The sequence below is a fragment of the Primulina tabacum genome, chromosome 7, assembly GCF_025594145.1.
Source record: "Primulina tabacum isolate GXHZ01 chromosome 7, ASM2559414v2, whole genome shotgun sequence".
Classification (NCBI taxonomy): Eukaryota; Viridiplantae; Streptophyta; class Magnoliopsida; order Lamiales; family Gesneriaceae; genus Primulina; species Primulina tabacum.
Window position 1 is genome coordinate 37,811,717 of NC_134556.1, and position 21,655 is coordinate 37,833,371.

At 36.9% G+C, this 21,655-nt stretch overlaps 6 protein-coding genes across 8 annotated transcripts; 3 read left to right on the forward strand and 3 right to left on the reverse strand.

Moving 5' to 3' along the window:
- Positions 1-938: 938 nt before the first annotated feature.
- Positions 939-2,713, forward strand: LOC142551725 (sucrose transport protein-like). Its single transcript, XM_075661107.1, has 4 exons — positions 939-1,250; positions 1,571-1,634; positions 1,719-1,762; positions 1,835-2,713. The coding sequence occupies exons 1-4, from the start codon at positions 1,134-1,136 to the stop codon at positions 1,904-1,906; spliced, it is 297 nt and encodes a 98-aa protein (XP_075517222.1). The 5' UTR covers positions 939-1,133; the 3' UTR covers positions 1,907-2,713.
- LOC142551724 (uncharacterized) lies at positions 1,850-4,375 on the reverse strand. Its single transcript, XM_075661106.1, has 4 exons — positions 4,122-4,375; positions 3,432-3,537; positions 2,793-2,941; positions 1,850-2,712 (listed from the first exon to the last, which is right to left on the reverse strand). Exons 1-4 carry the CDS (start codon positions 4,260-4,262, stop codon positions 2,617-2,619), a joined length of 492 nt encoding a protein of 163 aa, XP_075517221.1. The 5' UTR covers positions 4,263-4,375; the 3' UTR covers positions 1,850-2,616.
- A 912-nt stretch (positions 4,376-5,287) lies between these two features.
- LOC142551727 (FHA domain-containing protein PS1-like) lies at positions 5,288-8,850 on the forward strand. The gene is made up of 6 exons (XM_075661108.1): positions 5,288-5,775; positions 6,139-6,350; positions 6,452-7,735; positions 7,901-8,036; positions 8,135-8,514; positions 8,600-8,850. Exons 1-6 carry the CDS (start codon positions 5,475-5,477, stop codon positions 8,846-8,848), a joined length of 2,562 nt encoding a protein of 853 aa, XP_075517223.1. The 5' UTR covers positions 5,288-5,474; the 3' UTR covers positions 8,849-8,850.
- A 243-nt stretch (positions 8,851-9,093) lies between these two features.
- LOC142551728 (tetratricopeptide repeat domain-containing protein PYG7, chloroplastic-like) lies at positions 9,094-12,492 on the reverse strand. Of its 3 annotated transcripts, none has more exons than XM_075661111.1 (5): positions 12,084-12,492; positions 11,385-11,439; positions 10,424-10,680; positions 9,921-10,067; positions 9,094-9,582 (listed from the first exon to the last, which is right to left on the reverse strand). In XM_075661111.1, exons 1-5 carry the CDS (start codon positions 12,294-12,296, stop codon positions 9,301-9,303), a joined length of 954 nt encoding a protein of 317 aa, XP_075517226.1. In that variant the 5' UTR covers positions 12,297-12,492; the 3' UTR covers positions 9,094-9,300. The 3 variants fall into 3 exon arrangements, with proteins under 3 accessions (XP_075517226.1, XP_075517225.1, XP_075517224.1); XM_075661110.1 differs by having other exon boundaries at positions 10,424-10,716; XM_075661109.1 differs by having other exon boundaries at positions 10,424-10,722.
- A 1,733-nt stretch (positions 12,493-14,225) lies between these two features.
- LOC142551730 (dihydrolipoyllysine-residue acetyltransferase component 5 of pyruvate dehydrogenase complex, chloroplastic-like) lies at positions 14,226-17,652 on the forward strand. The gene is made up of 6 exons (XM_075661114.1): positions 14,226-15,249; positions 16,025-16,216; positions 16,328-16,415; positions 16,880-16,950; positions 17,054-17,137; positions 17,245-17,652. Exons 1-6 carry the CDS (start codon positions 14,386-14,388, stop codon positions 17,347-17,349), a joined length of 1,404 nt encoding a protein of 467 aa, XP_075517229.1. The 5' UTR covers positions 14,226-14,385; the 3' UTR covers positions 17,350-17,652.
- A 78-nt stretch (positions 17,653-17,730) lies between these two features.
- On the reverse strand, positions 17,731-21,362 carry LOC142551729 (uncharacterized). Its single transcript, XM_075661113.1, has 3 exons — positions 21,246-21,362; positions 18,502-21,095; positions 17,731-18,290 (listed from the first exon to the last, which is right to left on the reverse strand). Exons 2-3 carry the CDS (start codon positions 21,050-21,052, stop codon positions 17,983-17,985), a joined length of 2,859 nt encoding a protein of 952 aa, XP_075517228.1. The 5' UTR covers positions 21,053-21,095; positions 21,246-21,362; the 3' UTR covers positions 17,731-17,982.
- Positions 21,363-21,655: the final 293 nt, after the last annotated feature.

Consider the following 21,655-nt stretch of genomic DNA (forward strand, 5'->3'; position numbering starts at 1 on the left):
AGTAACCACCTAGGAATTACACTAACTTTTCTTCTAACTTTACTCTTATATGATAATAATATTACACTTTCATTTTTTGCTTTTTGTTTTTAAATTTCTACACACACTTTTATTTTTATTTTTTTATTTCAACAATTCAAATATCAATTCAGTCCCTCTATAATTTGTCAAATTTCACTTTAGTCAATCGATAATGATAAAAAAGACTGTACACACACATCGTGTATGCAGAGTAACTAGTATTTCTTAAGTCTTAACCCGCATAAAAGAAAAAATTTGCTCTGCCTACTCAATGTTTAATTAGTGGACATAATATTTTTGACTCTATTTTTTAACTCGCGCAATCCTCATGCCCAGACACTACTAGTTCGTATGAAATATTTGACTACAGAGAACCTATTGAAAAAAAACGTTCGCTACCGCTTCTTGTCGCCAGCAAGCGGCACAGCGGCGCCTAGAATCGAGATTCATTCGGTGTTATTCGATTAATAGTGAATTCCCTAGAAAATCTAAACCATGAAGTTTCTCGATCTTTCTAGATAATCATGAATCTTCCGCTATATTCTTTACCGTATCTGACTATTTTTGGCGGTTGGTTTTTCTTTTTTATTTTCTCGTACAAGATTGTTTTGCTTCATCGAGCACTAAAATTTTGTATTATAGCATTAGACCAGTAGTATTGCTATAGTATCCGACAATTCCATCTGTTGTCTACAATCTGTTTGGCGAAATGTATAAATCTGCTCTATACGGTGATTTTTTTAGTTATCATTTTGGACGTGTTTGATCTTTTTATTCGTTTGTTTTTTATATTAATTTTAATATATTGATTTAATTCGAAAAAATTTTTATGAAACTAAAAAATATGAACACACGATGAGAGAATTTTTAAAAAAAGTTAGACTCGCCCAAAAATTGTTAGAATCGGCCTTGACTTCACAACAGATTGATCTGTATGATCGAGGGGTGTGTGCAGGGTCCTTGGGGTTACTGCTAAATGTGGTGGCACTAGGGGTTGCATGCGTCTCTTTTCATGGATCAGTTTTTGCATTTCTTTGGTAACGTAAGGCTCTTCGGGGAGTTGGAAACTTCATTCTCGCTATTTGCATGGGGTTGCTGTTTTGATTACTAAAATGGCAGTACGTGCTAGAGAAGTTGCACTCAATACTCAAGGGATTTCACTCGTTCCTCCTTTTCAAGTGAAAGTCTCTTGTGTTGCTCTTTTTGCTGCTTTGGGAATGCCACAAGCGGTTAGTTTAGTACCCAGCCTTGTGACTTCCGTATTGTTCTTGATTTAATTGCTGTTGAATAGATATACAAACTACTACCGATAGTAATGGTACAATGCGAATTTGTAAATCAAACCTTTCCATATTTCGAGCATCATTTCCATCTTGTGCCGTTCATTTCGTCACACAAGATGAGAAATATAACAATTGCTCCTCAACCATAACTCACGTTCAAATTTATAAAGTATCATCAGACCTTGATACTCAATGTAGTTCACTCTGTTCTAAGAACAAATATCAAAGTTCCAGATTATTTAAGTAGTATCGAAACATTTCTGCAGGTCACTTACACTATCCCTTTTGCCTTAGCTTCCACATATTCGAAAGACAGTGTTACTGATCAAGGTATATAATTTAGAATCGTATATTTCTGTTGATACATATCACAATCTGCACAGACTCGATTTCGGACTATTGATTTTTCAAAAGGGCTTGCGTTAGGATTACTGAATCTCGCAATCGTAACTCCACAAGTAAGTTCCCATATCTCGTTTGCAGAGTACCATTCTTTAGTCCATGATTACCACAAGTTTTAGTCGAAACAGATGGGAGTAGCTCTCGTGAGTGGACCATTGGATTCATTATTCGAGGTAGCAACTTGCCTGCCTTTATGTTAGGAGGAACTGCAGCAGTAATGGGAGGAGCGATTTTCGCCATGAAAAAGCTACCAGTTGACTGAAAAATTAAAAAAAAAAACATCACAATTCTTGAGCTATTATTGTCCTTGTGGCCAGCATATGATTTTCTTAGCAAAACATGATATTGAGCCAAACCCGATTAATGTTTCTTCTACCATTTTACGCACCGGTTTTAAGGAGAATTCTACAAAGGTTTTTTCCATCCTACGTTATTCAGTATTTTCTTCGTTTTCTATCTTGGCCAACTGTTTTCCTTTTATTTTTGCAGGGATTGAGACAAGTTAAAAAATACTGTATTCTTAAAATAGTTTTATACTTAGAATAGTTTTATAGTTAGAATAGTTCAATTTTCTGCTGCCCACTTGTCCAAGTTAAACAACAGAACAAGGCTGCCATTATTTCTGAATTCAATTTTACATCAATAGATGCATCACAAAGACAACGAAGTGAAAGACTGAAAACTGCAGTCGCAGGAAAAATAACAAAAATTTCAAATGTAAAAATTGTGAAAAATCCCCTCTCTCAAATAGATCAAGTTATGTTCTCGATCAAAAATAATCTGTATACCCTTCAAAAACTGTCTGCTTGTCACTTTTACATAATGAAGATGCAATCAGTCGCAGTTAACATGATAAAACTGAAATTCAGAAGAAGGCGTGAACAAAAATATATAGAAACAGAGTAAAAACTCAATCCTCTTTATTACTAGCTGCTCTCGCCCGATCTCTGAGCTCGGCTCGTTTCCATCTAACAATCAAATGGCACATCGAAAACAATGTGTTCACCTGCAACCATAATTAAGACAAAATATCAAGCGAACGATAGGAGTAAAAAGAATATGAACTAGATTTGACTGATTGGTTACCAAGATCAGGAGTGCCATCACCAACAGCGGCCCAGACCAAACTACAGAGAGAAAAAGTCCATGCGAATCAAAATAATTTTGCCCTGCAAAACTTTTCCAATTTCCAGCTAAGATACGATTAAGCCTCTCAGCGAGATAAACTCCTCCAACTGCAACAATGTAACTGCAATAAATAAATTGCTTCCGAACAGGCAAATAAGAATTTGACGTCCCAATACACATGCAACACTATCTTTATTGAGCATCATCTTCAGCCTGCGGCTTATATTTTCATTATTATGTTCACGAACAAGTTACGGTGTGGGGATTGATACAGATGCAACACTATATTTATTAAACATCTTCTTCAGACTACAGTTCATATCCAGGGCATGGAGATTGGCCACAATCCTTGAACCTCTATAGTTTCTGCATCTGCTGCATAAGAGACTAATATCTACACATGGTTCTACTAATTTTAACAATTGATGCTAGTTCCTTTTGATGTCAACGGAGTAAGATTACACCTGTTTTGGAATATTAAATCTTATGGTACAAAATTACAAAGGAGAAGGATTCAATGTGCAAGAGTATTATGTTCAAGAGAAAAGGATTCAATATGCAAGAATGTTATGATCAAGGAAAATACAGCCAGCTTACGTGCAAGAAGAAACAAACACATCTGAAAGTTGACATTCTTCCTTGATGCGAAAGTTAGTAGCAGTAAGAACACATGGAAGGAAATAAGACATATCAACCAAGGTTCCTGGAGACAAGAAAGGATAGCCAGATATCAGACACATGCAGGACGAGCATGTAGGGGTTATAATAACAATTCATGAAGTTTTAATGACAATTAGAGGTATTCTTCGAATCCTTTCCCAAATCAAATCCAGTACTCCAAATCAAACCCATCAATCCAAAACAACCTAAAAGTTATTTTGGGTATTTGATCAAATTAAATAGCCTACTTTAAAAAAGACAAAAATATTATAAGCCTTCAACGAGGGATCAATCGCATTACCACACTTCCACCAGCTGCAGCAAGTAAAATGTGGTCACCACAGAATTGTAAACCAGCTTTAGTATAAAACCTAAAATAATCTAACACTAACAGAATGTTCAGTGAGACGAAGTACAATCCAAATCGCAAAACCTCAATGAACAGATCTAAGATCATTAATGCAAATCAATTCCACTATGTGCGCAGTTGGATAGAGAAGCTATTTCGTTAAAAAGGGCCTTTCTTTCTTTTAAAAAAGCCGACGTTTGAAGTGGAAACAGGCATGACACTCAACTTGGCCAGAAACTAGCAGCTTTAATCAAACAACGTTGTTATCTGTGCAATACCTTCCAATCAATGGCATAAAAGAAGCCCAAAAAATTTTCATACGCGGGCTTGAGCCCGGAGCGGAGCTCTGCCGTGATCTTTTCCACCAGATCTGCCATTTGATCCATGTGCGAGTTTATTGCGGATTGTAGCTCCTCCATTGTTCTTCGCTTCTCGCAATTTTTTTCTTGATTTCGGAGTCAATTGAACACCTCCTCTTCTACTATTTATGAGATTCGTTGCTTATCTGGCACGTTTCAGAAACTCTTCCACTTCAAACGGTGACGTTTGGGCATGGATATTTGGGCAGTCAACTCTTCATTTTACTAAGGATTTTTTCCTTTTTTATTTTATTTATAATTATAACAATTTACTCTTTAAAAAAAAATCAAAATCGTAACATATTTATGTTACTTGAAACTGTCCAGAAAATTAATATCAAAAAAGAAAAAATTTCAATGCAAATTCAGTATAATCGTATTATGATCCATAGATTCTCAGTGAAATACTCGAGATCATGGCCACACTTTACATATTTATACAATTTCATTTAAAAATCTCATGTGAAATACTCGAGATTCATATATTTTAGGGATCCAACAATGACTAATGTGACACTGAATATTGATGACTTGTTTAGTGTCATAATAGTAAAAATTAAAAGCTAATGTATTAAAACCAAAATTTCGAAACATAGTAAAAACACAATCCAAAATAGAATAAGTTATTAATTAAAAAAATCTAATTATCAATGGTACAACTGATATATTATTTAAAAATTCAAAAGTATTTTATTGAGATATGTTGGTTATAAATAGACTAAAAATTTATTAAAATAAATTCTTATGATATTTATTTGTTAAATGAATATGATATAAATTTTGTAAGATTGTACAATTTCAATGTTTTTCGAGAATTGATATATCGATAAAGATAAAAGAATGTCGATTATAATACTGTAATTAAGAGATAAAAAAAGTAATTATTTTTTTACAAAACTATTATGACACCGTCATACGAGTCAATTTGATTAAATATATCTCCGACTCGATTCGATTTTAAAAAAAATATTTTTTATTATAAATATATAGTCGAGTCGTCTCAATTTTACGGTGGTACTATTTTTTCATTCTTATTTGGCTGTTATATGTTTGTCGACGAACGAGAGGGATGATAAATTTAGCCGTTTTGCCAGCTGTACTCGTCCGCTTCCAAACGGTCGCTATTTACAAAATTTCATTCGAATTCCCACTTCCCCTCTTATCCCTTTTCAATTCAAGAATCAAGAAACCGAGAAACAAAACCCCATTTCTCCGGTCACAGATCCACGCACACTCGGCGCACTCTTTCGATTGCTTTCGGTATCCTCAACAATGGGAGACAACCAAGAACAACTCGAATCAAACGAGAGGGAAATCCCGGTGTTCACAGTCTTGAAAAACAACTGCATCCTCAAGAACATCTATCTTTTGGATAATCCGCCTTCACTTTCTCCTTATTCATCTTTAACTGCGAAGAATGGCGATCAAGATTCAGAAATAGAGGAGACGTTGGTGGTGGGGCGGCACCCAGATTGCAGTATAAAGTTGGAGCATCCGAGTATCAGCAGATTTCACCTCCGCATTACCTTGAAACCCTCTTCTCGTTCCCTCTTCGTCACTGATTTGTCCTCTGGTGAATTCTTCTTTGAAACCCTTTTAAATGTGCGTGTGTACATTATCGTGAATTGTTGATGGATTTTCTTCCTATGGTCTGATGATGATATCTTAAACTGATTATGATCGAAATGCCGAAATGCATCAGTTAATTCAGTTTAGGTCCATTTTTGGTAATGATCTGATCGTGCCCTGAATTGCACAATTATTTAATCTTTGTTTGGAATTTATTATTCTTTAATGTATAGCTCGACGGAAGTAGTTGCCATCCATGATGTTCCGTCGCTCTTGATGTGACTAACTAAGAAGTTTTTGTGTGACAATGTGGATTGAATTCATTTGGTTTTCCTAGCTAATGATTTTGAGGGGCACATTTTTCCAGTACACGGAACTTGGGTTTCGGGGGAGAGAATTGAGGCAGGAGTCTTGATGAAAATGAATGAAGGTGATACATTGCAACTTGGAGGATCGAGTAGGTTATACAAGCTGAATTGGATTCCATTAAGCCGTGCTTATGATATAGACAACCCATTTGTGCCTCAATCAGATATCGCAGATACCTTCGATGCAGACGCAGAAGGGGAGACATTTCAGGTCAATTTTTAGAATTCACTTGAAAAGGCGTTCTTACAAATGTGGTTCAATCGATTTTCTTATGATACTTCTTTTGTATTTTATAAATTTGATTTTTCCAGGATGTGACTTGCATGAATGATCAAGCTCAGATATTGAGCGATAGTATGAAAGGTCTACAACTGCTACATTCTGATGAAAATCCAGCATTTTCAACAGAAAAATTGAGTCCATCAGGGAGTCTCATGCCTGAAAACTCGTGTAATTCATTTTTCAACGACAAGAAGATGGAAACCAAGGAAATATACATTCAAGAGAATAAAATCTTGAGCATACAGCCATGTGAGTTTGACAAAGAACACGATACCTCTGGAGTACTTTGTCCCTCACTGGTGTCTCAAACACAATCTGCAATAAAAAATACGAAAACCCCTGGAATGAAGTCAGAGAAAAGATCGGGTTTGAGCATTTGGTCAAGAAGGGGTAAACCGGAAAGTGTTCAGATTGAAACTGGAAGACATACAGAAAAGAGTAGTGCAGGGACTAGCAATAGTTCACATGCTAAATCATTGGTTGATGAAAATTGTCGTACTGAATCAATTTTAAAAGACACTTTTGCTAGTCCTGACCATGAAGAAGAGGAAATATTTACTCCAGACAAGGGAAATCATTCTCCCTTTTCTCTTGTAGTTGGATCCTGGATGAGCAAAGCTGAGAAGAATCGTGAATCGATCTTGAAGACTCCTACGCCTATTAATAGTTCACATGTTAAATCATTAGTCCATGAAAATTACCACGCTGAATCAGTTTCGAAAGATGATTTTACTGGTACTGATCACGAAGAGGGGGAAATATTCACTCCAGACAAGGAAAATCATTCTCCCTTTTGTCTTTTAGTTGGATCCTGGATGAGCAATGGTGAGAGGAATCGTGGATCAATCTTGAAGACTCCTATGTCCAGTTTGAATCAGGATAAAGACATTTTCACTCCGGACAAAGAGAATATATCTCCCAATGCTCGTTGTCTTAGGCCTACAAAGAACATGGAAATATTAGAAGTAGTTAAACACCCGACTTCTTCACATAGATCATCGCCCTTGAGCAAATCTGCTAATTGCAACTTGTATAAAGAGGTGTATAATCTTTCTACTTCAGATACAGAAAGTCAGCCTGATAAAGTTCTTCTGGCACAGAAATTAGAAAGTTCTGCATTCAAAAGTCATGCCAACTTCAAGAAAAAACTGTCTATCTTAAAGTCCAGAGGAGATAGAAATTCTTTTCAAGCTCTGTCCCTGAAGCCCAGTTGTAATGGTAGTGGCAACTCAAAACCTTCAACTCATGAAGCCACTATGAGAGGTGGCAGACGTACCAACCTTCTCAAGTCTGAAGAGGCTTTTCTTCCGCCTGTATGTGTAACGGGCTTGTTTTCTTGTTTGATATAGCACTAGATTTTTTGACACAATTTAAGAAAGCAGCAACTTCATCTTTTTCAGGACAACTTTTGTTGCATTTAAACTATAATAGATTAAAAAGTTCAATCTTGCATTTCATATATTCCATGCATTTTGCAGAAAAAGTCTATGACGGAGGAAAGGAAAAGGTGGACTATCATTGTAGATACTGCTAGTTTGCTAAACAAAAACTCCATGAAGGAGCTGCAACTTCTGCGAGGTCTAAAAGGGACTTGTTTGATCATTCCCAGAATCGGTAAATGCCAGTCATTGAACTATTTAAACTCTCGATACATTTTAGTATAAAAAATTATGGACTGCCATCTTTACTTTGATTACTGATTATGATCTCAGTCCTAAGAGAACTGGATTGCATGTTAAGATGTGGGGGTTTCTTTAGAAGAACGGGCAAGGTTTCTGCAGCGTTGCAATGGATTGAAGATTGTATGGAGAACACAAAATGGTGGATATACGTGCAGAGCTCAGCAGAGGAAGGCATGCTGATTCCTCCAACCCCACCACATGCTTCGTCTCCTCATTGGTATAATGAGTTTACAAATACAGCTTCCGTTGGCTCAATTTCCTTCTCCCCATATGGTTTACATGAAATTGTTACTCCTACTACTGAAGATCATATCCTTGAGTCTGCGTTTTTCTTTAAACGAATCAAGAATAATGAAAAGTTCGTGCTTCTCAGTGATGATGTTACTCTGAAGATAAAGGCCATGGCTGAAGTACGGGAATCTCTGCATATATATTACATTTTCTGTCCGGAGTATTTATAATGTTTCACTTTAATGTTTGTTTTGTTTGTTGCAGGGTCTTATTTGTGAGACTGCAGAGGAATTCCGTAGAAGCTTGGTGAATCCTTTCTCTGAAAGGTTTTTGTACACCCAGAGTTCGCCCAGAGGACCTACTTGGTCCATTGTGGATGATTCCATACTTAAGGAGATATATTATCCCAGCCCATCGAAGAAATTGTCAAAATCTGCTGGAGAATGTGTGAAAGGCCTGAAGCTCATACTACTGCATAATTCTAATTTCAGCAAAAGTGTCACAGAACTCTAAATGAAGATTCCCCTTCCGTTTGTTTCGAAATGTAAATTTCAATTTCTTACTGCAATGAAAACGGCTTTGTCTATCAAAAACTTCACCGAGCTATACCCTTTTAGCATGATATTCATAAATTAGCATGATATTCATAAATGGTCACAATCTTACAATTGACAAGCTAATTTTTCACCTTCATGATATCAGCATACTACTAGTAATAAAAACGCTAAATTATTATTGGGGCCGTTTGAACCAATCCATGCAGCAAGAAACCATAGATTCATTCTACCTCTTGAAAAATGTTCCTGTATAAATGATAGCATTAGCGAACCACACCCATCTCTCCGACTATAACAAGTGAATCAATTGTAGAACTTGGTGAACCAGGATGTCCAAGTTAGAACATGAAACCGAAAGTACTTTCCTGGCTAGAGAAGGAAATCAATCATCATACGAGCTATGGTTGGTCATTTCTTCTTTGATTTTACAGGAACTCCTTTATACATGCTTACTTTCTCCTTCAGTTCATCTCTTCTGGGACGTGCGATCTTGTTATTAGGATCAAAAAGCAGAACTTCTTCAAATGCCTTAAGAGCGGATTTTAGGTCATTGGACTTTTCGTAAGCATCACCAAGGTTGTTCCAGGCAGTGACATAACCAGGTTGAAGTTTGACAGCACTCTCTAACTGAGCTATTCCCTTTTCAACTTTTCCATCACGGACATAACTGACACCAAGGGCGTTATAAACCTGGTGCATTAATAAAGAATCGATGAATTAAATGAGTGACCGAATGCAAGAATATATCGCATCACAAAAATTATCCAATGAGTGCTAGCCAAAGTTAACAGCGCCAGCTCCGCACAGCGAAGAAACAACATTTGTCCAGTTTAAAAGGAAAATAATGGTGTTACCAGTTCCATTGGTTGAAGATAAGTTCTCTATTTTAGAAATCATGTACACCCTAAACAAAAATAAAATTTCACAAATCAAAGCCAACTTGATAGAATCAACAATGAAATAGAAGTTGGCAGTGCCACCATCTGCGCTACTGATAACTATAATCAAGATGATGAAATGAATCGTACTTGAGCAAGATCTTGGTCATCCCCATCCCATTTATCAATTGCTTGAAGAAGAAACTTGGTGGCAGCAGGATAAAACTTTCTTCTCAGCATCACAGCTCCGAGTTCAAATAACTCAGTAGCACTAGCATCACCACTTCTAACTTGCTCCTGTGATTTTATAATTAAAAATAACTCAAAGATAAATACACAAAATCAAGCATCTTGATTAAGATTATAAGGGGAAAAAAAGCATCTTGCAAAAAGCAAGAAAAAATACGTGAACTGATGTATCACAAACATCAACCCAACTGTTTGAAATAATATACTAGAGCAATCAATTTAGCTACTGTGACTTTTAATTCATGTCGAGTATCTAGATAGTTATTAGCAATAGATAGATTGCAACTAGAGTACTAATAGTAGGGGTTTAATTATCATAATAGAGTGCCAAGGGCATGGGATTTAAATGCCAGCTTCTTAGGTAGAAGGAAAACTACAAAGAAAGAATATACAAGAGCACTAACTTGCAATTCCTTTGCAGAAAGATCAAGCTCTCTGCGCACGAGTACTTGACGAATCACGAAGAAAGATCCAACTCCAAGCAAAGCTAGAAGTAAAAGCAAGTAGGAAAGCTGGATTCCCAATTCAAACAACTCCCCAACCTCGTATACCACATTTTCTCTTACATCTTCACTCGCTTGCGCCACTTGTATGGGTATTAACCATGAAAGTGATGAGCATAAAACTGATGTTATGAAACCGATAGGCACATCTACTCTTTCTGTATCATCACCGACAAAAGGCTTCTGCAATAAGTCTGAAACTATATGCTTATATCAGCATATAAAATGTTGCTAAATTATACGGAAGCAATTAAACTATGCTTTAAGCTCTATATCATGAAAAATTAAAAGTTTAAAAACAAGTTCAAAATATCCATGAACAAAAAATTATACCAAAGAGTTTATGAATCAACCATATGATAAATCTTGAAATATAACCGAAGCTAACATCCAGATAGCACACATTGAAATGTAAATCGATCTCATAATGCTAGAAATGGAGACAGAAACAACTCGAGGAGAGTAAGGAGCTTTCTTAGGTGTCTCTACTTTCACGAGTTACCACTTTCCTCTTCATGATGTAGCCATCTATAAATGATTACATGAATGACAAAATTAAATTTTTAGAAGCCAAAGTAGAATATTAGTCATGTAAAGATTTCAGCTATATCGGAGCAGGAAAAGGAGTTCTTAGATGTCAGTAAATGTACCTACCAAATGACAGTCATCATTCATATTTTATAAAAGAATATATTCACAACAGATTGGAGGGCAGGAAGTAACAGAGATCGTCGATGTACACAATGTTGTAATTCACTTACTTGGCCAGACACAAACACAGAAAAGGAAGAAACGGGTTCTCGTTTTTTGCACGAATAGGCACTCAAAGACAGAATCTCTAAAAAGAAGGCAACCTTATTACCTTTAGCTTTTGTTGAAGTCAGGGATGAGCACCTTTGAATTTCCTGTTCCTGTACCTAAGGTCATTGAAAAACAAATCAATCACTGGCATGACAGGACAAGCAAGCACGAGAAGCCTAATAATTACAATAAAAAATAGTGGCTAAAACAAATTAACATGGATGCAATTATTCATTTGGGTTGCTGATTATTCAACTTCAATCGCCAGAAAAAAACTACTTGACGTCGCCCAGTCTCAAAAATTTTCATGTAATCCATTCTCATTCACTCTACACTCGTATATAAAACATTCCATAGAGTAAATTAAAGTCCAACTTGATTGTTAATTTTCAATGATATTCAATAAATAACCTAACCTGGTTCTTCCCATTTCCTAGAAACAACCAATGCTGTTGTTTAATTTAGTCCAGTTCATAAAATCAGTTATCACTATTTAGCAATAGCTACAATAGGATGGGTGAGCAGGCGGTCCTATTCCCCAATATGGAAAAAAAATCACTAGTGTGCATAACCTATCCAAAATAAACTAAGTCAACCCAACTACGCTGACATTCCGGCTCTGCAGTCGACTGCCTACAAGCAAAAACGGTAAAATCTTAAAGAACCCCAACACCAAAGAAAGGTTGGCACAACACTCTGTCGAAAACACGAGGCGGGAGTGCGTCGAAGCATGAATTGACCTAGCGACGTGAATCTATACCTGAAGAGAGAGCTTAGGAACTGTAAAATTGAGCTTCCTCGAATTGGGCTTTCTTGAAAAGTAACAAAAGGCAGTTTCATTTCCATGAAAGAATGAAACTGCACAAGAAAATGGGCTCTGAAACTTGATTCTTGGAGATAAATTGGGTATGGTGATGGCGGTGGTGCTTTCACAGTGTCGTGTAGGAAGTGAAAAGGCGCACTGGATTAGCATCTCTTCCCTTCTAGCAGTGTTTTTCCACACTACTCTAAGCTTCCGTTGGATGGTGCCCGTGTGTGCGCTATGGGTAAAGATTGAATCTTGATTCTTGAAAGAATCCACGGTGAATTTCTTTGTTAGCTATTGTGTGCAATGCGTGTAAAAGTTTTGGATTTTATTTTTCTCTATTTTTTCGTCGGATAAAGCTCCCACTATCAATCTCGAGCTATATTCTCAAACCAGCTGGACCAACCGCCAACCGGCAGAAAAAGCAATAAATCACTGTTTTTTTTATATATCTATATATAGACATCCAAAATTCTACAGTATTCTTTATTTTATAAGAAATATATAATACAATAAAAATTTAAACACAAAGTCTGATTCCAAAATATAATAAAATAAAATCTTAAACATAGAGGAAAGAGAGACGCAAAGCTCCGTCGACAATTTTAAGTGTGATCCCTTTTTTTTTTTTCTAAATGAAATTACTTTAAAAAGAATAGTATAAGTACAACTACACTCTCGTAATAAGACAAGAACATAGTTCTTAATGGCTTTTATGTTCTTAATGGCTTTTTACATACTACACGTCATCTATTACATATATCGCACTCGGAATACAACAAAAAATTAAAATCTTGATCTTCTTAATAATAGCGTCAACATTCGGCTTTTCGTTTTCAAAAATCGCCCTATTTCTCGTGTCCCAAACATGGTATAACGTAGCTGCAAGTGTCATACATCTCGTTTTCAAAGATCTTGAACTGATTCGGTGAAATCAGTTGGCTCCTCATCTGAACTGATTTCGCTGCTTCAGTTGAACTGGTCAGCTGGGCTATTCATCATTTGAGCTCTTCATCAGCTGGCTGGGCTTTTGAAGGTCATCTGCTGAACCACCTATCAGCTGGACAATCAGTTGAGCTGGTCTTTGATATATCAGTTGAACTGATTCGGTATGGGAGATTAATTTGCGCTTTCAGTTTGCGTCTCGATAGCTTCAGTTTTGGCTCGATAATTGATCAGTTCGAATCCTGATCAGTTCTAATTTCTACGCACTTAGGTAAAATCATTAGAAACAAAATAACAAGATTTGTTAATATCAAAATTAAGATTATGAACATGAAATGTTCCAACAAAGCTAGATGGAACCGATGCACTCCAGACCCTTAGGTGCAGAAACGAATTAGCAATCACACAAAATAAGTTTCTTGAAGCAGATGTGAAATCAAAACTTTTTCTGGATCCATTTTTTTGTATAATTTAATAATGGTAAATTGGCACAAGATATTATAAATTGCATAGAATCAACAATTAAAAAAAAAAGGAAAAAAAAAGAAGAAAAAAAAAACAGAAACTAACACCTAAAACACAGTAGCATGAAATAAAAACGAAGATGAGGCAGTTGAAAGGGCATACATCCACAATAATTGAAATAATAAAATGGTATAATAAATTAAACATTGACTCTTCGTCTATGTAAAATTTATTCACACAATTAATAAATGATATAAACAATATATAGTTAAACTCACAAAAAATTTAATTTACAATTTTAATAATAACACAATTAATAAAAGAAAAAAATAAAATACACGGACAATATGGAATTTAACACATAAATCAAAGAACTCAAATTGAACTTAACACAACTAATAAAAGACAAAATTTATTATACAAGAACAATATGTACAACAAATAAATTTAATTTAAAGCAATTAATAATACCTAATAAAACATACAAAATTCAATACAAAGCCAATATAAACAAAATAAAATGTTACTAATAATTTTAAATATATATATATATATATTTATTTATTTTTCTAATATATAAAAATAATTATAATAAAATTTTAAGAAATAAATAATAAATCATTCAAATTGAGCCGGGCGTACTTCTATAATTATTAATTAATTAATTACATAAAAGTCCGGTCTGATGGAGGAGTACTGAGAATACCGGTAAAGTTGGTTGAGGTCTTGAAACCTCCGTCCGTCTCCTTTTGATTCGATGCGTTCGAGAAATCGCCACTCTTTCTTGCTATAATTCCATTTGAATTTCATCGAACATTTGTAAATCATCAGTTTCTCCAAATCGACAATGTCTTATTCTCACCTCCTTCACACTTCCTTCATACCCATAGCTCCTCCGTACCGCAGCGGAGGAGATGCCAACCTCACACGGACCACTCTCCCAATTCAATCCAAGATCCGCGAGATATTCATGCCGGCGCTCAGCTCCACCATGACTGAGGGGAAAATCGTTAGCTGGGTCAAATCGGAGGGCGAGAAGCTGGCCAAAGGAGAGTCTGTTGTAGTGGTCGAGTCGGATAAAGCGGATATGGATGTGGAGTCGTTTTATGATGGGTATCTTGCTGCAATTATCGTCGACGAAGGCCTTTCCGCTGCTGTGGGATCCACTATTGCTTTGCTTGCCGAATCTGAGGAAGAAATTGCACTCGCCCAATCTCAGAAATCTTCTTCCTCTGCTCCTGCTGAAACAGAGTCTCCGAAGGTTGTGGACGAAATATCGAGCCCGCAGACGACCACTTCAGCATCTATATTTGCCAATGTTACCAATGCTGCAGTCAATTCAGGTGCATTGGCATTGGCCGTGCATCCAGCGTCTGAAGGGGGGAAGAGAGTGGTGGCGTCACCATATGCCAAGAAATTGGCTAAGGATTTTGGGGTGGATTTGAGGGGTGTTATTGGAAGTGGGCCAAACGGTAGGGTTGTGGCAAAGGACGTTGAGGCTGCGGTGGCTGCTGCAAAAGTGAGCGGCAGTAGTGCTACAGAGGTGCCTACCGACATGGCTAAGCCAAAGGGTGTTGAGTTGGGGTCAGTGGTGCCTTTCACCACAATGCAAGGGGCGGTGAGCAGGAACATGGTGGAGAGCTTGGCAGTGCCGACCTTCAGAGTGGGCTATACTATCACAACTGATGCGCTTGATGCTTTGTACAAGAAGGTAACGTGATGTCACTGTAGAATTACATATTTTTTCTTTCTTGTTTGAGAGGTTAAATTGTATATGCCAAGCAATCCATATGGTTAAATTGAATATGAATTAGTGAATCGTGATGATGTAGGTGATTCACAGGAGAATTTAAAAATACTAGCTTAATTTGAGAAAAAAAATCATTTGTGAGTTCCATGTGGATAAGTGCTAACGAAACATAAAAAATTCTGACTGTTGTTAATAAAATGGATGAATCAGGGGACGCTTATCTTATTATCCAGCAGTATTCATGCTCATATCGTAGATTTGATCTGATAGTTCTAGTTAGTTACCAAGTCCTTGTTTGTTTCACTTCCCAGAAATAACTTTTTATTCATCAAAAACACTACCATTCATTCTGTTTTTCTTTCCCCAACACAAAAATTCTCTCCTCTTCTCATATTCTTACTTATTATTTTTAACTGTACTTCTCAGTAATTTCCTAAAAATACTCTAATATCATATAATATTTTAATCCAAAATGTTCTAATTTAAAATTTAAGTAACTTTATTAAAAACTTTATGACATGATTTGATGGAACAATTCTATTTCTTCATAACAAAATCACAGGCATATATATTTTCCCAAAACCGTGTCTCCTAAATATTTCCTCAATACTCTTCCGGAAACACCCCATAGCAAAACTAAACACGCCCTAAGACTTTATATCAACGAGGCCTTTCCTTTTTTTATTTCGGCTTATGATTTTGTTTAGCAAGCTTTTTTTTTCCCAATATTTTTCAGGTAAAGTCCAAAGGAGTGACGATGACAGCATTACTAGCCAAGGCCACTGCTCTTGCGCTGGTCAAACATCCTGTAGTGAATTCCAGCTGTAGAGATGGTAAAAGCTTTACATATAACAGTCACATCAACATTGCGGTTGCAGTGGCCATAGATGGTGGTTTGATTACACCAGTGCTTCAAGATGCTGATAAGGTAACCATACTCCACTTCTTGCCATTCAATTCATGTGAGACTCTGCTGTTTGTTGCCCCTCTCTATTAATTACTTGATTAACTTCGATTTCTCATTATATTTTTTTATTAGATCGACCTTTATTCACTATCAAGAAAGTGGAAGGACTTAGTTGATAAAGCAAGAGCAAAGCAGCTCCAACCTAATGAATACAGTACAGGTAAGTTCACTAGGTTACACAAATTGCTGCTAGCCTGCTAAACGACTGTATAAAAAGTCTTCTTTTCCCTTAATATGACTCTCAGTGGTTTAAGTCATCTTGGTTGTTTTTGAATTTGTCAGGTCATAAAATCAACAAGTGTCTAACCCTGAACTGTTAGTGATTGGGAGCTTTAGCTGACTTTTATCCACCGCCCCTTAGAAATGATATAGTTCTGGGCGGGAACGCTAGCCATCTTTTTGAATTGTACGTCTGATAAAGCTCCCTTTAGCCAATGATAAAGTTCATCTGTTCAAGAAATTTAGTTTGATAGCTATAATTAGATTGTGAAACTTCATTCATTGTCCATTTATGGACATAGATCATTGTCTTCAAGTGTTAATGGGAAGTGTGAACTTACTGTGAATATTGGCAGCTCCTTCATGATATTGGCTTTTGGTTCATGATTGTTCGATATGTTACAGGAACTTTCACTCTATCTAACCTTGGAATGTTTGGCGTGGATCGCTTTGATGCCATCTTACCCCCAGGAACTGTAAGTTGGAAGCTATAGCAAAGGCACAATTGCCATGAATTGATTGATAATATGAATTTGCAGGTCATTTGATCATTTTGAACCATATTTGGCATTTCTACAGGGTGCAATTATGGCTGTTGGAGTTTCTCAAGCCACTCTGGTTGGTACCAAGGATGGTAGGATCGGCCTGAAAAATCAGATGCAGGTGGGTTCATGTGTTTCTATAATTCGTCTGGTCAACTTTTATGTCTGCATTTATTTAATGAAACTTGTCACCTGCTTGAGTTATTGTGCTCTGCCCAATTCTTCCAGGTGAACGTTACTGCAGATCATCGGGTCATATATGGTGCTGATTTGGCAGCTTTCTTGCAAACATTAGCTAAGATTATTGAAGATCCCAAAGATCTGACCCTTTAAATCAAACTCATAATCAAAGATCCGAGATTATGTATTGTCTTAGCATGTGTCTCATCGAAGTGCTTTCCTCGCAAGAATCAAGGAATCCCCAATGTCTTTGTCAACCGAGCAATTATGATCCCCAAAATGCAGAAAAGAGATTTTGATCCAGCCATTTGTGGTGGCATGTGCTTCAATTTGTTTTTTCAACTTTAATTGTTTTTCATTTTTTATAGATACTTCACTAGATTTTGTTGTTAACCGGGTACATATATAGACTATTTTGATCTTGAGGTTATGAAGTTTTCGCAATGTTTCGCATCAGATATCATTCTGATTGTTATGCAGCTACTATATATCTTTATGATAGTGTAATCGAATGCATATTAATGGAGCTGAAAACACATCAAGAAAGCATATGATGTTTTATCCAAGCAATGTCGCCTTGAAAATCATGTGTAAACACTTATTTGAAACCTTTTCCGTATAGACTCAAAACTATCAGTGCCAGACACAAACTAAATAAAAAACTCTCACAATTTTACACACAAGAATGAAGACAGATGCTAAAGTCCAATCCAGACTATAGCAGATAAGGTGGTAAAACTGATTTGCTTTTACATATTATGCAGCTGTTTCTCCATCTCATGCATGTTATCTTGCATTTAGTAGCATCCGCAGCACGGTTCTCATCTTTGGCCTCACCCCTGGTGAGATACTAATACAAGATAAAGCCACCTTTAGAACTGCAAGCATCTCGTTTCTAGAATCAGGTGATGTCTCCGTTATTTTAATATCAAGAATTTTGTCCCAATTATCTTGCTGAACTGAGTTGCATAAAACCCACTTAGCCAGTTCAGTACCTCCACTAACAGCTGGCTTACCTGTGAGCAGTTCTAGAAGAACAACACCGTAGCTGTAAACATTTCCAGCTTCCGTGACTCTCATCGTGTAAGCATACTCTGAAATCCAAGGAAGAAAGACGTGAATCCATTGTTTTGCCACATTATTGGCAGTTGAGCATGATAGAAAAAAAAATTTCATGCATGTAATTTATATTGGACATAATCGTGCAGGCCGCAGTGACACTGAAGAGTTGTGGGAAAGAAGATTATATAAATCATATCTTGGTTAGTTCGAGTGTTTTCAATGTATGTTGTTGAAACGCAATACCTGGAGGAATATAACCGACAGAACCAGCGATAGCAGAAAGACTGCTTGTATTCTTTGAAGGATCAATCACCTTGCAGAGCTCAATGTCTCCAATTTGGGGTTCGTTTAGGGAATTCAGATGAATGCTTTTGCAGGAAAGATCAAGGAGAAGAATTGGACCGGAGCTGCATCCATGGAGAAAGGTCAAACCCCGAGCTACCGCAATTGCAATGCTGTAACGGTTCACCCAACCCAAAGTACTGCCCATGCCATTGTGAAGAACGTCTGAGAGAGTACCCTTTGAGGTAAAGTCATAAAAGAGATAAGCACCATCACCTGTCAAGACATATGCCAGAGGGATCATGACATTAGAATTATACAGTGTCCCAAGAACTTTTAGTTCCTCCCCGAATCTGTGGTGGCTACCCAATTGGAGTATCTTGTCACTCCAGTTAAGCTTCTTGACAAAATAGCTGTTGCTTGATGGCATGACAACTTTGTAGTAAGTACAGAATCTTGTCTTCAAGATGACATTAGAGGGGTCGGTCACATCTTCCATGGCTTTCCTGAAATCAATATGTGAGCGGTGAATGTTGCTCGGAGTCAAAAAATTTCCATGAATAACTTGTGCAGGAGAAATTTCTTCTTCTGAGTGCTCGTATTCATCACTGATCCCATAATATCTTCTTGAAATGAATAGAGCTATCAGAATCAATAAACCAACTGCCGTGACAGCAGCAGAAGCGGAAATGACAATTTGTGAAGAAAATGATTTTCTCTTGCTTGGGGATGGAGGGGAAGGATTTGCAGCATTTTCAATCAACCCATAATTCCTATCCATTTCAAGAACAACAAATGGTCTAAACTTTGGGACAACTCCAGAGAGTTGGTTGTCCGAGAGTACCAGCAGTGTTAAGCTGGCCATTCCAGCAAGAAAGTCTGGTATCTTGCCTGAAAATCTGTTATGGGAGAGATCCAAAACTTCTAATCCACTCAATGCTACAGTCATTGGGATGGGTCCTTCAAAGTGATTGTAGCTGAGGTTCAAGGCAATTTGTAACCCTGGTGGCATCATTGGAATGAGGCCACTGAGTTGATTTTTTCCCAGCTGGAGTTCTATCAGGGAATGTAAGCTTCCAATGGAGTCCGGTATTGAACCACTTAGATTATTACCTTGTAAGTCCAACCGTTCAAGATCATTCAATCTTGAAATCGATGATGGTATTACGCCATTCAGCAAGTTCCTATTAAGATTTAGCCATTGCAATTTATTCAATTGGGTTAACTGTGCTGGAATTTCACCAACAAAATAGTTGAACTGAAGATATAAAGCCCGAAGATCGGTTAAATTGCCCAGTGCTGGAGGCAGCGAACCAGTTAATTGATTCTGGGCTAAATTCAACAATTGCAACTTTCTGCACGTAGCCAATTCATTAGGTATCGTTCCATCCAACCTGTTGTCATCCAGCTCCAGATAAGTTAGTTCCACAAGATTTCCCAGTGACCCAACTGGAATCATTCCTTTGAGGGAATTGCTTCCTAATCTTAACCTAACCAAGTTTATGGATATATTTCCAGGAATCAATCCTTCCAATTCATTGTATGACAAATCAAGAGACTCCAAATTCGGCCCTGATAAGATATCAGATGGGATCGTACCTGTCAAATTGTTATAACTAAGGTCTAAATTTTTCAGATACAAAGTTATCCCAGATGGGATAGTCCCATTAAAGTTGTTCTGATTAGCAGCAAATCTTTGAAGTGTGGTGACATTGGATAGTGAAGTGGGAATCCCACCACTCAAACTGTTGAGAGATAGGATTAAGATTTCCAATTTGGTGAGTCCTCCCAATTTCTCAGGAATTGAGCCAGAGAGTTTATTGTTACGAAGATCAATCAGTTTCAGGTTGCTGTATTTTGAGAGTTGTGCAGGGATTTCACCAGAAAAATTGTTGAAAGAAAGCTGAAGCTCCTCTAATACGTTCAGCTTCCCCAAGCTTGTAGGAACACTCCCTTCAAACATATTGCGGCTAAGATTCAGACTCCAGAGTGAATCCATCTCCACCAGCTGCAAACCAATCTCCCCATTGAACATATTGTAAGAACAATCAAGCGACTCCACCATTTTAAAACCATTGAAAGCAGGCAAATTTCCTACCAACTTGTTCCCACTAAAGTCCACCAATTTCAACCCCCTGATACCTCCACAAAGAGTGAAAAACCCATCTGGGATTGAGCTCAGTTGATTGTTAGACACATCAAGTGACTCTAAAGTATCAATCTTGCACAGAAGTGGCAGGAATTCAGAGGTGGTAATGGAAAAATACTGAAAAGATAGTCCAACAATGGAAGAATTATCATAACTACAAGAAACACCCCTCCATGAGCAAGGGCTAGAATCTTTTCCAACATCTTTCCACACAAAAGAAGAACCAGTAGTGTTCTGAAAGATTTCATAAACCTGATTCATGGTATTGGCCTGATCAGCAGACAACTGTGCGGACAACACCAACCGAAGGTAAAGAAAGAAGACAAACAGTGTAAACGCAGCATAATACACACACCAACCCATTTTCTGCCTATCTTTTTCTCTTTATATGCTTTCTGATCACTCACTAAAACGACACAAAGAAAGAGAAAAAACTTGAGCTTTATTCAATTTTATCCATCAATAACATGAAATAAAATGGAACAAGTGTATTCAGTATATGTATATACAGAAAAATTTGATTGATATAGTTCGACTCGTGAAGTTGAACACAGACAAGCCCAGAGGCATAGAAAATGGGGAGGAGATTGTGTGGAAACTTGGGTTTCGGGAGTGGAGTTGACTGGACTATTGAACAAAACAGTGGTGTGGATCTCATTTCTTTGTTGACTGACGAAGCAGAAAACACGCACAAAATTCTTCTTTTCAGACTAAATAATTCATCAATTCACTCGTCATCAGTCAACGTCGTCCCAAGACTGGACAAATATTTTTACTGCATAATAATTTATTTATTTATTTTTTTAGAAAATCAACGGTGATAGTTCATGTTGGACGCAATAATTATCCCTGCTTGTTAGAACGATCGAACTGTGTTGTTTGAGCTGATGTACGGTTTAAAATATTTGAGTTGTATTATTCTTGATAATTTTGGAAATGGTTTGTAATAATAATAATAGAATGAAA